This window comes from Paramisgurnus dabryanus, chromosome 15 (assembly GCF_030506205.2).
Source record: "Paramisgurnus dabryanus chromosome 15, PD_genome_1.1, whole genome shotgun sequence".
Taxonomy (NCBI): domain Eukaryota; kingdom Metazoa; phylum Chordata; class Actinopteri; order Cypriniformes; family Cobitidae; genus Paramisgurnus; species Paramisgurnus dabryanus.
This window is the reverse complement of record NC_133351.1, coordinates 24,119,483-24,136,203: the sequence shown is the minus strand read 5'-3', so window position 1 is coordinate 24,136,203 and position 16,721 is coordinate 24,119,483. Positions and strand designations below refer to the sequence as shown.

At 36.5% G+C, this 16,721-nt stretch overlaps 1 protein-coding gene across 1 annotated transcript in view; it reads left to right on the top strand.

The window, feature by feature from the left end:
- The window catches only part of myo10l3 (myosin X, like 3), a 96,272-nt gene that overhangs the window by 13,905 nt on the left and 65,646 nt on the right, over positions 1–16,721 (top strand). Inside the window, exon 2 of the mRNA XM_065249068.2 lies at positions 9,699–9,797. Within this exon, the coding sequence (XP_065105140.1) occupies positions 9,699–9,797 (99 nt within the window). The remainder of the gene's footprint in view (positions 1–9,698; positions 9,798–16,721) is intronic.

The following is a 16,721-nucleotide window of genomic DNA, read 5'->3' as shown; positions in this document are numbered from 1 at the left end:
TATATCTCTCGTTGTAAGGAGCTGAACCATAACTTGTGTTGTGATGATGACGCGCGCGTCCTCACTTCGACACGCCCTTTATGGCATTCTTGTTCACACAGAGGGTTACCCGCGTATCTTACTAGGTCCTCTTTCCGGCAACGATCCCAGAAGATTAACGGAACGAGTTTTTGTTCACACAGACGCTTGTCTGGCAATTTTACGGGTATTTTCTGGGACCAGAGGTCTGTGTGAATGAGGTTTTAGTGAATCTTTAAAGTGGGAAATTTTTGCGCAATCCAGGGATTGATTACCGATTTGCATTAAGCAGTTTTCAAAATTGACTAGTTGTTGGGCTATCCTAATAACTAGTTGGTGTGGTGGTAGGTTGGTTTAGCTGTGTGTGTTTTTGTAGACTTGTATATCAAACACATCCTGACTTCTACCTGTGGGTAATTTGGGTCATTTCACTACTGTTCTATCAAATTACATTTGTAAATCTCAAAGGCTTTGAACTTTATAGGGACACTCTACTTTTTAAAAAATATGCTGATTTTCCAGCTCCCCTAGAGTTAAACATTTGATTTTTACCATTTTGGAATCCATTTAACTGATGTCTGTGTCTGGCGGACTTCGTCGTAATCAAGGACTTTGCTGCTGTAACATGGATGGAGGCACAATGATATTATGCAGCGTCTGAAAGTAGTTCACTTGGTATCTTTCATTAGCAGGGGACTTTTTTTGGGCACTGCGTAATATCATTGCGCCTCCCGCAGCCATGTTACGGCAGCAAAGTCCTTGATTATTACGCCTGAATAAGATTATAGTTCCTAGCCATATCGGCCTAGAAAAGCAACTTTGAATTTTCAGTTGGTCTTACTACACGATGTAACTACATATCCAAACTCTTTTTTTTTTACTTTTGAGTGCGATGCTAATGGTCTAATCAGATTTAATGGATTGTGCTAAGTTAAGCTCAGCTGAATGGATTCCAAAACGGTAAAAATCAAATGTTTAACTCTAGGGGAGCTGGGAAATGAGCATATTTTCAAAAAAAGTGAAGTTTCCCTTTAAGGGATTTTTTATGATCAATAGTAATCTCAACCTCAGACGTCACAACTATGGATCGTTGATTCGAAGTTGTCCTCTGATAGGTTTAATTATACAGGATTTCCAGGAGATATGTATGTCGCAATCTTTCATGGTCCGCCCGGAAACAACACATAGCCATTTGATTGAAGAAGAAAGCCTTTATGTTTACATCGGTAACAATATGCTTCATCAAGATTGAATAAACACTGCATGTTTAAAAGTATGCAAGGGATCTTAACGTGTTTGCTATTATTATTATAAACTTTAGAGATGTTTGTGAATAATAGTTGCACTCATGACTTTTACTCCAGTCACATCTCTGCATGATGCAGCACATAGTGAAACGTGATTGGTTGCTTTACATGTCTGTCATATGGCCTCTTGGGCGGTCCTTGGGCATTCAAAGCGGCCATAGTTCCCATACCTTTAGCAGGAAGGTCTTTCTATGTGAGACTAGGTCAACAGAAATGATCCCTCGGTCGTCCAATCGAATGTTCTTCATTTATTGGCCATTCTTTTCATTCCAGTCACTCAACAACCCACAAAAGGGCATATACAGTATTTGTAAGGGTGTAACGATTTAGATTTTAAATCAAAATCGATCAAAATTATGTCACCTCGAACTTCGAATTAAAAAATGGGATTGTCGATGCTGCCACACCCCCATGTCACGTCCGGTTGGCTTGCCGAGCGGGGGAAAATAAACCTCTCAGAGGTGCCGGTCCAGCAGAACGACAACTCCTTGAAATGCATATCATAAACAGAATTACTACTTAGTGCGAGAGAGCCGCCAAGATGCAGCGGGTTATATTTTAAACAAAAGGGATGGTTTGCCTCAGCTCGCATGAAACGCATAAAACTGAACAAATACGTAAAGATTACTACTTTAGTTTTTGTTAAGACTTTGGACAGATGTGAGAGCGCATGCACGTGAGACAGAGAGAAGCGCAGCTGCTTATGATGCACTGGTTTTATTTCAGATGTTAGCAGTCCTAGACGCGGAAGACACAATGTGAGATAACGTATACCTGGAATGCACTGTCAGACACTTTGTATGAAAGCATCTGCCAAGTGTATAAGTGTAAATGTGATAATACAGCAAATGAAAGTGCTTTATCATGATCTTATCTGTGTGTGTTGGTCAGTCAGTCAGTATAGAGTTACACCAGAGCGTTTACTCTCTATGTGCTCCTCACATCTGCACAGCTGAACTGAAAGAGAGCCGAGGTCAACGGAGGTGTCAGTATTGTTATGATAATTTGAATAAGTGTCAATGTTTGAAATCTAAATAGTTTGCAGGAATCCCATTGACGCAGTGCGTGGCCAGCTGCTTTGGAAAATAACTTTTATGATATTAGCAAAGATCCCTGGAGATCCTCACAAATGCTAAAAGTCACATTTTGTGCATAATCTGTCAACCAGTTCACTTAGTGCAGCTTGCAAAATTTTTATTTTGTGGAAGATGATTAGTTTCTTTTGTGGAGCTGATTGGATCACTCGATACTCTTCATCTTGGGCTTCCTGCCACAAAGAGAAAGAGACACGGGACCTTGCATTGTGTATTAATGAATGATTCACACTCATTCATTAGCAAATATCCAAATTTGGCACTGTTAAACACACAGAGGTAATAGAAACCTTTTGAGACTTGTAGTTTGGTTCTTTTGGTCCGGACCAAAAATAAGAAATTTATTAAGTCCTGGTTCGCTTTTTCTTAAAAAAAAATCCAGATAATTTACTCACCACCAAGTCATCCAAAATGTTGATGTCTTTCTTTGTTCAGTCAAGAAGAAATTATGTTTTTTGAGGAAAACATTGCAGGATTTTTCTCATTTTAATGGACTTTAATAGAGCCCAACATTTAATATTTAACTCAACACTTAACAGTTTTTTTCAACGGAGTTTCAAAGGACTCTAAACGATCCCAATGAGGCATAAGGGTCTTATCTAGCAAAACGATTGTCATTTTTGACAAGAAAAATAAAAAATATACACTTTTAAACCACAAATTCTTGTCTAGGTCCTTTCCTGCGTGACCTAACGTAAATGCGTAGTGATGTAGAGAGGTCAAGTGTTATATATATGAAACGCACATTTGCGGACCATTGTATACAATAAACTGACACAAATACATTAGTTAGTATCATTCGACATACAACAACGTCGGAACGGTCCTCGTTCTCAACACTTGTAAACACTGGGGCGGAGTTTCGCGTTCGTGACGTCATGATGTATTGCGTGGGGTCACGCTGGCGCATCACGATCGGATCTAGACGAGAAGTTATGGTTTAAAAATGCTTATTTTTTTTCTTGTCAAAAATGACAATCGTTTTGTCGGGCAACAGTTACTTCCTGGGATTAGTGATGTAGACAAGACCGACATTATCATACGGTAATTCCCCCCGCTTGGACTCACAGCCTGTACGTTAACTCCTGTTAGCATTGCATTGTGAGAGAATCTTTCAAACATAGTAAGGGGCATCACATTTCCAGCTGACGTCAGAGGTATTCATGCCAATCACAACGTAGCCGTGTCTCAAATCATTTATTAAACATTGTTGAATCACTTTATCTAAGATGAATTGCTTTATTGTTTTACTCTGAGGTGTATAAATGTCACATATTATGCTTGATGTTGCATACAGCAGTTAAAGTAAACCAGTCTAGAAAGCAACAACTCCGAACTTTATACAAAGCTGATTCAATGTCTGACAGTACAAACCAATCTAGTTATTTTGTTTGCACGTGTGCCGTACTTTGACAGAAGTAAAAACTGTGACTTAAGTTGCCCAGCTGGCTTTTGTTGAGGGATTTCCGCTCGGTTGCCCTCTGGGACCCAAGCATGACCATCCAAGCTCTGAGACGGTCAAAGTGACGGTAAGGTGGGGGAAGCAGGGGGAGAAATGTGGAGAGAATGGAAGGAGGTTTGTGTTTCTGTGACCATCTGTTGCCTATACAATGCACCTCATGCACAAAGCAGGTTTACACTGCTGTCCCTTCACAGACAGCATGGTGCAACTCTCCTGTGGAAAATCTTTAACTGCACCACATAAAGTATGACATCACATGGATCGACGGGATGGGGCACAGCGGTTTTCCAGCAGTGCCAGTGGAAACATATCTGGTTTTAAACGTTGTCATTACAGTGGGATTATTATAAGACAGACTTTCAGAGCTGCTCTGTTCCTTTGTGTGTTCACTCGAAATTGAACGAAACACTAGACGTTTTTGCTGTTTCAGGATGATTTAAAAATAGATAATATCTCGTTACTATGTAGTTGCTAGGGTGTTCTGGGTGGTTAAAAGATCCAACCCTATGATTTCCCATGACCTTTTGCTAGCCTATTCTGTGATGTTATGCTGCCTAAATATGACTTTGCAAGAAAGATTTTTAATATAGGAAATCTGGTGATAATCATGAGAATCATTCATGTCATTCAAGAAAAATGATGTCAAAATTTCAATATGTAGGGTTATGGGTTTCAAAAATGTACTCTTTATTTGTACACTGTTTACAGAAACATTAAGATTATCCTTGAGAATATTCCAGGAACGTTTAAACTCATAGGGGTGCTTTCCCAGACAGGGTTTAGATTAATCCAGGACTAGGCATTAGTTATAATACAACATTTAAGTAGTTTTTAAACATACCTTACAAAAAACAATACTGGTGTGCATCTTGAGACAAACCAATGGCATTGATATATGTTAAGATATGTCAGTGCAAGATGTTTTTAATTAAGGCAGCTCAAACATGCACTTTAGTAGGACTAGGATAAGCCCTGTCCAGGAAACCGCCCCATCTGAGCAACGGATATCTGCTTCATAAAGTTATGATACGTTTTTGCCCATGCATTGCCCATGTTTCAAGTACCTTCAAATTCAATACCATTTCATTCATGGTAGATGATGTTGCATTATCCCTCATATTATGAAATCTTGCCACAGCTTGAGATTGCAACTGGCTTATTTATTGGCATATAATGGGCCATTTACATGACAGCATTTTCGAATGTAAACAGGAAAGTTATTGGGTGTTCATTTACACAACAGTGGCATTTTGGGGTCCTGAAAACCCAAACTATTGAAGATGGATTTTAAAGTCCAGATTTTTATAAGGATGCCTTCTTGTCTCCTTGTCATGTAAACTCAGCAAATAGTGATCTGTAATAACTGTAATATCATGTGTATATGTTAATTCAGTCTATAGGTATGTTCGTGTGTAACTAAATCAACAGTGGCAGCCTACACGATATGGCTGGGACGATAAATGCGATACACACTTATAATACCTGTCTGATATTGACATTATGCCCAGCTTCTTTATGTACTATGGCTCTTTGATTAGTAGGAAATCCTGGGTGAGCATTTGAAAAAGCAACACTTGTCAAACATAATCTTTATAAATATTTTTTATTATCATGAAAATATGTGGAAAGGTTTGAAGAACAGCGATATAACCAACCTCATCGTCCGTCCAAACAAAAACTGCTTTGTTGTCTTAATTGTTTATATTTATCTCTCTGTAGAAGAATGCATATGTGCACAGGTGTAGTGTTTCTTTACAAAGTAACATCGCCATCTACTGGCCAGGCACACACAATAAAGCAGATTTTAGTCATCTTTGTGGATCTGTGTAAACGTGGATCTTTTTGACAGCATTGTCGTGTGTTCGTGATTTTTTATTCCGAAAACACAAAGGAAAGCGTTTTTCTACATTGTTGTCATGTAATCATAGGGGAGAACCGGTGCAAAAGAACACCGGGACGAAAGTAGCAAATAGATTTTTTCTGAGCCCTGATAACATTTGCATTCCAAACTATGACAACATGACAAATATTTAGGGCTGTCAAAAGATTAATCGTGATTAATCACATCTAAAATAAAAGTTTGTGTTTACATAACATATGTGTGTGTCGTGTGTATAATTAATATTTATATATAAAAACACACACAGTCATGTATATATTTAAGAAAAATTGGTTATATTTATATATAAAATATTTATATTTCTATATAATATAAATTATATTAATGTTTATACAGTATATAAATGCAAATATTTCTTAAATATACACATGAATGTGTGTGTATTTATATATACATAATAATTATACACATTACACACACATATGTTATGTAAACACAAACTTTTATTTTAGATGTGATTAATCACGATTAATCTTTTGACAGCCCTACAAATATTGCGCTATTTTCTCATCGTTTTGCGCGTCTAGGTACGGAAAGCTGTTTTCAACCATGATATGTAAATTCCTAAAGCGGTCATTTTTTTCTGATAACGCATTGTGTTTCTCGTTTCATGTGTTACTGTACTGATTAATCTACAGGTTATTTATCCTGAAGTTTGACTTCTCAGAGTTTTTCAGAATAAAAGTAAATTTGGTTTAAATGTCAGGAGTTCCTGTTGGGACGAAAGTAATACTTGCTGCTAATATTGTTGCATTGTGTTAAAAATTGATATTACTCTAATTTGATTTAATTTAATTTTATAGTGTTCAAACTGTTAAAACATGTTTTATTTTCAACAATTCAAGTTTGAACTGTCACGTTGCTTTTGAAACATTTGATAAAATTGAAATTTAAAATAAAAATGAACATTTTACTATTTTTTGCAAAGATAAATGACAAAATATGTTTGCAGTTACATATAAACAATGTCATTGTCATGTATTTTTACTAAAAACAAGTGTAGCACAAAAATCTATTTTGTCTTGTTGTGTTACTTTTGACCCACCTTTTGAACCTGCTGACAGGGCCAAAAGTAACAGTGCTACTTAAAAGTGAAATTATACTGAAGTCGTTATACATTTTTTCAAAATGCCACCTGGTATTGATAGACAACACGTGTGAGTTATTGACCACAACAAAAATATATCTCTGTCTAAAGCATTAGCTTTTAAAATAAAGTTTTTCTGAAAAATTGTACTTTCATCCCTGCTCTCCCCTAGTCTTTTCCCAGTGTGTTGTGGTATTTTCTAGTTAAAAAACCGAATAAGCCGATCAAATTGTTTACTTCCATGAATCTACAGTATAAGAGAAAATCTTCTCACAAGCAAAAGTAATTGAAGCACAGCTCCACGTGCCATAAAGCCCCAATGCTGTAATTTAGAATTATGTAACAAAAACGCTTGATCTTCTTAAATCAGCTTCAGCTGTAATAACATTTTCCTGCAGTCACATCACATGAAACAGCTTTTCTGTTTTCTTGTGCCAGTCACAGACCTGTCTGGATTTACCCATCCAATTCTTGATTTCGGATCAGATAAATAAAAAAATGCCCTTTAGGTGCCATGCCTGTAGTACTGTAAATAAAGACGCTGTATTGTCTGGAGGTAATTTAGTTTCCAGTGGGAACGCCTATGCACCCGCTAATGGATGGTGGTTTTTGATCCTGTTTTGGCTTTTCATTCATGTGTGATGATTGAATATGTTAGAGACGTTGAATTCTAGTTGCGTTTCTCTGCTTATCATACAATGGGAACATATATTAGCATAGGTTTTAGCCTCTCCTCTTGTTTTTCTGTTTAATGCCATTTAGCTCAGACCTGCCACAGGCCCCTGAGCATTAGTGCTACATTTAGCAAGGCTTTTTAAAGAGGCATGAAAGAGGTTCTCAAGTAACACACGACGGTACAAAAATAGTTCAGACAAAATAAAAATTCAGTAAGGTTTTATTTATACTCATTTTCTTCCAACCTCATGTCATTTTTGTCTTATATGGAAGGCTATAAAGAAGTGTTGGTCGGTGTTTACTATTTACACTGTTTTCCAATAGATTTCAAGAATGCAAGCATTAAAATATCAGCAGAAGCACCATGCATGAAAGGATTATACAGTAGCTTAATGTGAATGACAAAATAAAATCTTAACATTCGCACAAGCTTTTCTTTCATGAGAAAATGAGCTGGGTGCATTTGAGTTTCATAAATCTGTTGATCCGGTCTGTTGATCAACTGCCTCAGTAATGACTTAATATGTTTTGTTTCTTCCTCAAACACAAAGGTGTCACATGGCATGACTTTAGATTATGAAGACTAATATTAGCAAGCATATATTTATGATGATTTGCATCAATTTTTTAAGATTGAAAGTTTCAGTTCTTCTCATTGTATGCAAAACAGCAATTTGATAGTCATACATTTACATAATAATTAGGTGAATAGTGCTTTTCAGAAGTTAATTTTAATACATGGACATGAAATTGATTCACCTGTCTGTATGGCATGCCAAACATTAGGCTATTTTTACACTCCACTTGTAACATAATGTGTCAGGCCTCATTATAATCCAGCACGGTGTGTATCATACATCATACAGCATGTTTTGGAAAAAGTGGATATGTATTGTATGCGCGCCTACACGTGCTGCCTACGGGACCCAACGCTGTTGCACATGTCAGCCTGTTGTTAATAGTTAATGAGGATTGATATCTCTGAGCTCTGACCTTGGGGCTTGGGTTTCCTAGTGAACGCTGCTTCCATTGATCCTTTGGTTTTGATGCGCTGTTGGACAAACTAGTCCCTCAACACTTCATTGGCCATCTGAATGCGTGTGATGTGAAGAGGTGTGCCTGTGTTTGTGTAGATGCCAGCTTTATTTCAAACGTGCCACACAGTATTTGAAAATAACCAACAGCATGCATGCATGACTAGCAAGAGCAGGAAATGACTAGTGGTCTAAGCAGGCAGATGTTTGCTTTCCTGTTTTTGCATTTCCATTTCTGCATTCAAAAACATGGAAGTTGTGACTTTGTTGCACATATAGACAAAGCATAGCTGGGCCAGCCTATAATACAGTAGCAGCTGTTTTCGTTATATACGTACAGGAAATAACATTGAGGTTTGGTAACGTTTTGGTATAGGAAAGGTGTGCTATTAATTTTGTAAGAGTTCAGACGTGTGGTTTTCACACTGCAGAACGTAAAACGAGCTGAGACAAAATATAAACGTTTGAGGTGGGGATTTTTGAATTACCTGGCAACCCACCAGAACATCTTGGATGTGTATTTTCTTGCTTGCTTACTTCGATTTTAAGCAATGATCATTTTCTTAATTAAAAGTAAAAATGTAGATTTTTTTAACGCTATGAACCACCACCCCCTTTAGACAATTAAAAGGATTGGTGCTCTCAAAAGGCCTTTATGTTGTTTGCAACATGTGCTATAGGCATGAAAAGTGTTCTGTGCTGCCCACAACGTGCATAAAGACCCAAAAGGGGAGAGGTTTCACCCAGTCAAATGCACCACTGTATATCTGAGAAATGAATGGGTCACAAAAATGGCTGCTTTAATGATGGTGCAGAAAAGAGAGTTGTCATGACATGATGGGATTTAAGGGTTGGGCTGTTGTTAAGTTCACTTCTTTCCTTTCCTGGGGCAGCCCTGCCAACTTCTGCATGGATCAATTTAAATTGTTCACAGATTTCCATGTATATTCTGTTCTGAGGCCTTTTAAGAAGTACACAAAGTTCCTGTGCTGTGGCAGTGTATATTCTCACATCTATATACATATTTAACTTCTGTACTAACCACAGAATATGTCAGATCTCAATAGAGTCCACTGTAGTTATTGTTTACTTTATGTGGCTTGTGTCTGTTTGTTTTTCAGGGTGCTCGCGTGTGGGTGCGAGACAAGGAGCAGCTCCTGCCCTCCGCCGTCAGCAGCTGCGATGAGCAAAGCCTTATCCTTACCACCGACTATGGAGAGGTAAGAGGGACAATATGAACACGAAAAATGCTGGTTGGATAAATTATGGACAAATGAACCTAGAAAATGCTTCTGTATACCTTGTAATGTACTGTGAGTCACTTTGGTTAAAAGCATCTGCCAAATGCATAACTGTAAATGTAAATGGACCACAAAACCAGTAATAAGACGCACGGTATATTTGTAGCAATAGCTGAAAATACATTGTATACACTGTCAAAAAAAATTGTCAGAATATGTATCCCAGCTGTCACTGGGGCTGTACCCTTTCAAAAGTACAGGTTTGCACCTATTTCATTTTAGTGTCTCAAAGGTACATAAATGTTTACATATCTGTATGGTCGATATTAAGACCTTTTTAAAGGGTACTGCCCCAGTGACAGCTAGGGTACATATTTTGACAATTTTTTCTAACAATGTAGATCCTTAAGGTACAGTACTCTACCCAAAATTGTATTCTGTTTTGTATTCATGTAAAGATACGAAACGGAAACTTAGGGTACAACCCCAGTGACAGAAAAGGTACAGTTTCAAACCTTTTTTCTGACAGTGTAGGCAGAGCCGGCCCGTCCAACAGGCAATACAGGCGATTGCCTGGGGCCCCGCGACAAGACGAGGGCCCTCTATGCATAAAAAAAGAATTTTGTCATTGCACGAATCTTATAGACGCGATCAGCAGGCATTACAAGCTGCATGCGCAGGGACCTTATTGATTAAAATAGGGATCACAAAGACGGTAGGTAAAAAAACCCTAAAGGGGTTTAATAACAGGATAAATTCCCCACACAACAAGCTACAGTAAAATGATAATAAATATAAAACATTAGTATAAATAAAGTCATAAAACATTACAAAATATGAACAGAGTGGGCTAATTTGCATAATGTTAATAACACGGTTGCACTTGCGGAGGTGTGTCTCATTGCGCAATGCTTGGAAATGAAACATTTTGGATTATGGGTAATGAAGTATCATATAACAATGCAATGTTTACGTTACATCTTTCAATAAAGATAAAACAAGGCAAACTATGGCATTAAAACGATACCTTTTAGGAGCTGAAGAGAAAAAGAGAAAAGCAGAGGAAGAAAAGCAATCACAAAGTAAAGGTATTTTCTGCTTTACATTGTTTAATGCTTATGCTAATTAAAAAATATAAGGAAAATGTCCATCACCCTTTCTAAATTAACCCACATGAAAAAATAGTATTAAACTATATCATTTACTGTAGTAAACTGTATAGTAAAATTCTTAGATACTAAAAATATACCATAGTAGGTTCAAAAACAGTATACAGAATACAGTCACCCTTTAGTAATTATTTTGTCTTAATATCCAAGATATTTGTATTGATACATACAGTACTGTAGTTCTGTTGCACTACAGCTGTTTCACTTTAACAACATTGCTTAAGATGTTGCACTTAATAAAAACTTCTACACTTAAATATATAAAATTTTATTGCATTGCTATGAAATTTTTTACACCAGTGGGGCCCATTTTCAAGATCTCGCCTAGGGCCCAAAAATCATTAGGATATTAGGTAAAGATCATGTTTCATGAAAATATTTTTTTACATTTCCTACATAAAATATATAGTAAATGTATTTATTATTAGTAATATGTGTTGCCAAGTACTTCATTTGGACAACTTTAAAGGCGATTTTTTATAGTTAGATTTTCTTGCACCCTCAGATTCCAGATTTTCAAATAGTTCAATTCAATTAAATTTTATTTATATAGCGCTTTTCACAATGGTTAATTGTTGCAAATAGTTGTATTTCGGCCAAATATTGTCCTGTCCAAACAAACCATACATCAATTGAAAGCTTACATTAGCTTTCAGATGATGCATCAATCTCAATTTCAAAATTGACCCAAAATTGACCCATTCCCAAAAATGCGGAAATTGTTTGACCCAACTACGAATTCAGACAATCCATCAGACTGTAGTTTAATTTAAACCCAACAGTTGGGTTTGTCCATATTTAACCCAACCATAAATTGAAACAACCCAGTATTTTTTTAGGGTGCAGGATTTTCTATGTCTTTATTTGTGATCTGTCACAGTTGTGTAGTTTTTACGGCCTTTTGTTCTTGTGAGGTCTTATGTTTTTAAGAGCCACTTGTCTGAGAAAGAGAAATGTCTCCAGTTGTGTGGGCTCTTAAAGGTGTATATTCTCACCGATATAGAAATACCTTTGACATGACTAGCAGGAATGTCTGTGAGGTTGTTAAGTTTAGTCACCCTGTTTAATCAGTATAGGCGCTCTCAAACCTTTGTGTCTAAAGGAAATCCTGTTCTCAATAAACAATGAGAGAAAGAGAATGCAGACCAGAATATATTTATCAGATGTCTGTGAACATTTGTGTACCATATATTGTGCTTTATTTTAGAGTTTTATATTCGGTGTAATCCCTAATAGAACCTTTAATATGCGTATTGTTTAAAAAAATAATACAAATATAGTTTTTACTGAACGATTAAGCTTTTTTTATGAAGGATGCTTACTTAAATATGACATGTCTGTGAAATCCAGACAATCTCATAATCCAATAATGAGATTAGAAGCATCAAGTTTGATTAAACATTGATTCCAACCTTTGACCTTACTCAGTCAATAAAGATTTTAAGGTAATATCTCCACAAAATGTTCTTTACGTTGTTGATTTTATATAGAAAACAGTACATCACAAAAATGACTCTGGCTGACTAAATGTCACATATACCACAAAACAAGAAAATATTTGCAATTACACATATCATGTTAATGTCTGGCTCCATGCTTTACCACACGGCAGAACAGTGCTTTAAACAGAAAATGTATGGCAATATAAAATTAATTTTAGGGCAAGGACACTCACCAAACAGAAAAACATACAGATTAACAAAGCTTGACAAAGACCATGGGAAAATGAGGGCTATATACTGTATATAGTAAAGGAACCAATCAGAACAGGACACATCAGGGAACCAAGAGACAAACATGGTAAAACATGATAGCAAAATAAAATACATGAACAATGAACAAGACAAGAACACATGACAAAATATTTGCATAAACACTAATTGCTTTAAGTTGACATACCATAAAAATCTGACTTTTTCCATGTTTAAGTGCTATAATTGGATCCCCAGTGCTTCTGTCAGCCTAGAAAATGTGTAAAGGATCAAGCAACTTAGTTTTGGTAAATCATTCTCTGCAAGCAAGTGAAAAAATAGCTCATTGAAATTTTGTTCCCCTTGTGATGTCAGAATGGGATAAAACCACCCCTTAATCTGCACTATCCAACCACAGCACTGCCATTTAGTGCAGAGATCAGCTCATTTGCATATAAAAAGGAAACACCCAAAAATTGCACTTATTTTTGCTTACACCAAAGTGCTATAATAAATGATCTAAATGGTATGTTGAGCTAAAACTTCACATTCATACTCTGGGGACACAACAGATTTATTTTACATCTTAAAAAAAGTCTTGTGAAATGTCTCCTTTAAAGTGACAACTGTTAAACCTTAAAGGAATATTCAATTTTCTTAAAAGAAAAATCCAGATAATTTACTCACCACCATGTCATCCAAAATGTTGATGTCTTTCTTTGATCAGTCGAGAAGAAATTATGTTTTTTGAGGAAAACATTGCAGGATTTTTCTCATTTTAATGGACTTTAATGGACACCACCACTTAACACTTAACTCAACACTTAACAGTTTTTTCAACGGAGTTTCAAAGGACTATAACGATCCCAAACGAGGCATAAGGGTCTTATCTAGCAAAACGATTTTCATTTTTGACAATAAAAATAACAAATATACACTTTTAAAGCACAACTTCTCGTTTAAATCCGGTCGTCATGCGCTAGCGTGACCCGACGCAATACGTCATGACGTCAAGAGGTCACAGAGGACGAACGCGAAACTCCGCCCCAGTGTTTACAAATGTGGTGAAAGAGGACCGTTCCTATGTTGTTGTATGTCAACTGATACTAATTTATGTCTTTGTGTCAGTTTATTGTTTAAAATAGTCAGCAAACGTGAGTTTTATATATGTAACACGTGACCTCCCTACCTCACTACGCATTTACGTTAGGTCGCGCTGGACCGGACCTAAACGAAAAGTTGTGCTTTAAAAGTGTATATTTGTAATTTTTCTTGTCAAAAATGACAATCGTTTTGCTAGATAAGACCCTTTTGCCTCGTTTGGGATCGTTTTAAGTCCTTTGAAACTCCGTTGAAAAAAACTGTTAAGTGTTGAATTAAGTGTTAATTGTTGGTGTCTATTAAAGTCCATTAAAATGAGAAAAATCCTGCAATGTTTTCCTCAAAAAACATAATTTCATCTCGACTGAACAAAGAAAGACATCAACATTTTGGATGACATTGTGGTGAGTAAATTATCTGGATTTTTCTTTTAAGAAAATGGAATATTCCTTTAAATTTAATATGCATACTGAAATGCTACACGCATTTACATTAATGACTTCTGAAATTACTTCTGCCCTCTGTTAGCACCAGATTCAATCAAACATACATTAAGTGACAGAGACTATCAGATAGAGATGCATTAACCTATAGAGATGGTTTCAGAGGCAACACAAATGACTACAGTTCATTTTATCATCAATTAGTACGATAGAAACAGAACATCATTAAATCGCTCGGGAGACTTTTGTCTGACAGGGCTTTCAACATGCATTACAGGGGCACGTTTGTAAAAACGCCATAGTCTAGCTTAGAAATGGATGGGACCCGGTTGCATGTTTTATTAAAGAAGCTTGCAGTGGCATCCGTGGCTAACTAGAGGTCAGTAGAGGTCAGGAGGGTTTGTGTGAGTTATACGCAGATTTATGTGAGGCATAGAGAGACACTCCCTCGGACACATCGTTTATCAGTGTTAACACACACAGGTCTCTGGGTCAAGGTTGAGCTCGGACCCTTTTAGAATAACCTCCTCCTGCAGACAAACACTACAGGACACAAGCAAAATGTAAACCCCCTCACTTATCATGCATCAGGCTGAACACCAGTCATTTGCACTCTTCATTCAATTGTGAGCCGATCAGGATAAAAACATACAGTATAGTGACAGTTACAATTCATTTCTTGTTTAACTTAATAAAAGGGTAGGGTCTCCCTCAAAAAAGTTGGCGCTAAATTAAAAATTTGTAAATGTTAAGTTTGATTCAGTTTTATATGTAAATTGATTTAAAACAACCCCAGAACGCGTTAGAGTCTAATAATAATTAAAAAGAACTGAAAACTGTTCATATACATTTTCATTTTCTAGATTTTTTTTTAGATCTAAATCATTTTAAGATTTATCTCAAGCATTTAAGTATAAAATCTGATTGTATTTTGCGGTTACAGATTTGTTTGCTCAGATTGCTTTTGGCAAGGGTGTGCCACATTTCTGGAACAGCGGATGGGTTCGACAGTAAATCTCTTCATAGGCCGTCCCCATCCTTCCTGCCCCACCCATATAATACATATTCATGTTTTCTCTACACAACAATAAAACAGCAGGGTGTGGTCTTCAACACAAAGCCTCATAAAAGACCCCTACATTAAAATGCTAATAACTCAAAACCTTCACTAATCATTTGTCAGTTGATCATTTTTATTAACAAAGCTGAACTAAAATAATGTTATGAATAATGACAATACAATAAATCATTTCTGAAACAGCAATTGTTTTGATTACAACACTAACCTGTCAAAATACCTCAAATAAATTACATTCAAGCGATAGAGTTTTATATATATATATATTTATCATACGTAATATTTACCGTTTTATTTGATCTCATAAAAGTGTAGTCGTGCGGCAGTCAGTGTAGCTTCACCCTACATTAGAAAAGCATTGATTGTGTGCTTAATAACACGGGATCAATAGATTCAGGCGATGTCCTGACATGCACAAGCACGTTTGTGAGAGCTTCTGGTTGCTCACAGAGTGCACTGAGGTTTTTATTTAAAAGACGATGAAAGCACTTATTGAATGCTAACACTTAGTAAAGAATACTCACAGAAAAAAACATGTCACTCATGCACATCACAATGAATGTAATGACAAAAAATATATATATAAAGATTTGAAGATTCAGAGTGATCAATCCCACACAAAATACATATTAAATCATAAAGCGGAGGAGGAAGTTTCAAGTGTGTGTGTATTTCTCAGTTGTGTTTACAAACTGTTTAATTGAACAGTTGAAATGATGCTGAATCAAGTTGAATTTTGGTCTCTTCCAGGAAATGTACTTATTCAGTGCAAAAAACCCAAACAATTTTAACCATTGACAGTGGATGTTTTATGTATGAATTAATCACCAGGATTCCCTGTACTCTGTGGAATGATCCGTTGCTTAGCAACCAAAGGGGATGTTCCTGCTTCCCGGTGCACTGTCATCATTGACACCCTTTGTTCCTGTCTGAATGCCAACAATGTGCTAATGGCAGTAATATGACAAGGTGACGTCCCACCAAGTGCCAGTTTGTTTGGCACAACAGGACAGTTTAACGTGGAACAACGCCATTATTATAGATATTAATCCTGCATTATCATTTTACTAGACTCTTGAAATATTATCACAATGTGACTGTGTTTTGCTACCCCTGGCCTGTTATTTACCCGCATGAATTGAGACATGGGACTATCTTTCATGTGATTCAGTAAGATTTAAAATGTGTGCAGTTGGCCATTTTCCCATTTCATTGAATGCTCTGTAGCCTCCATGCTTCTCAGTTAGCTGTCATGTCCCTTTAATAGTGTTACATGAACATCAGACTTATATTGCCTGACATCAGTGAGTTCACAGTGATACACAAAGACAGAGGACAAAGAGTGTGTGGCATATGAGACATTGCTTTGAATGAGAGAGTCACATTGATTGTCAAACTAATGGGTTTGATATGAATCAAGC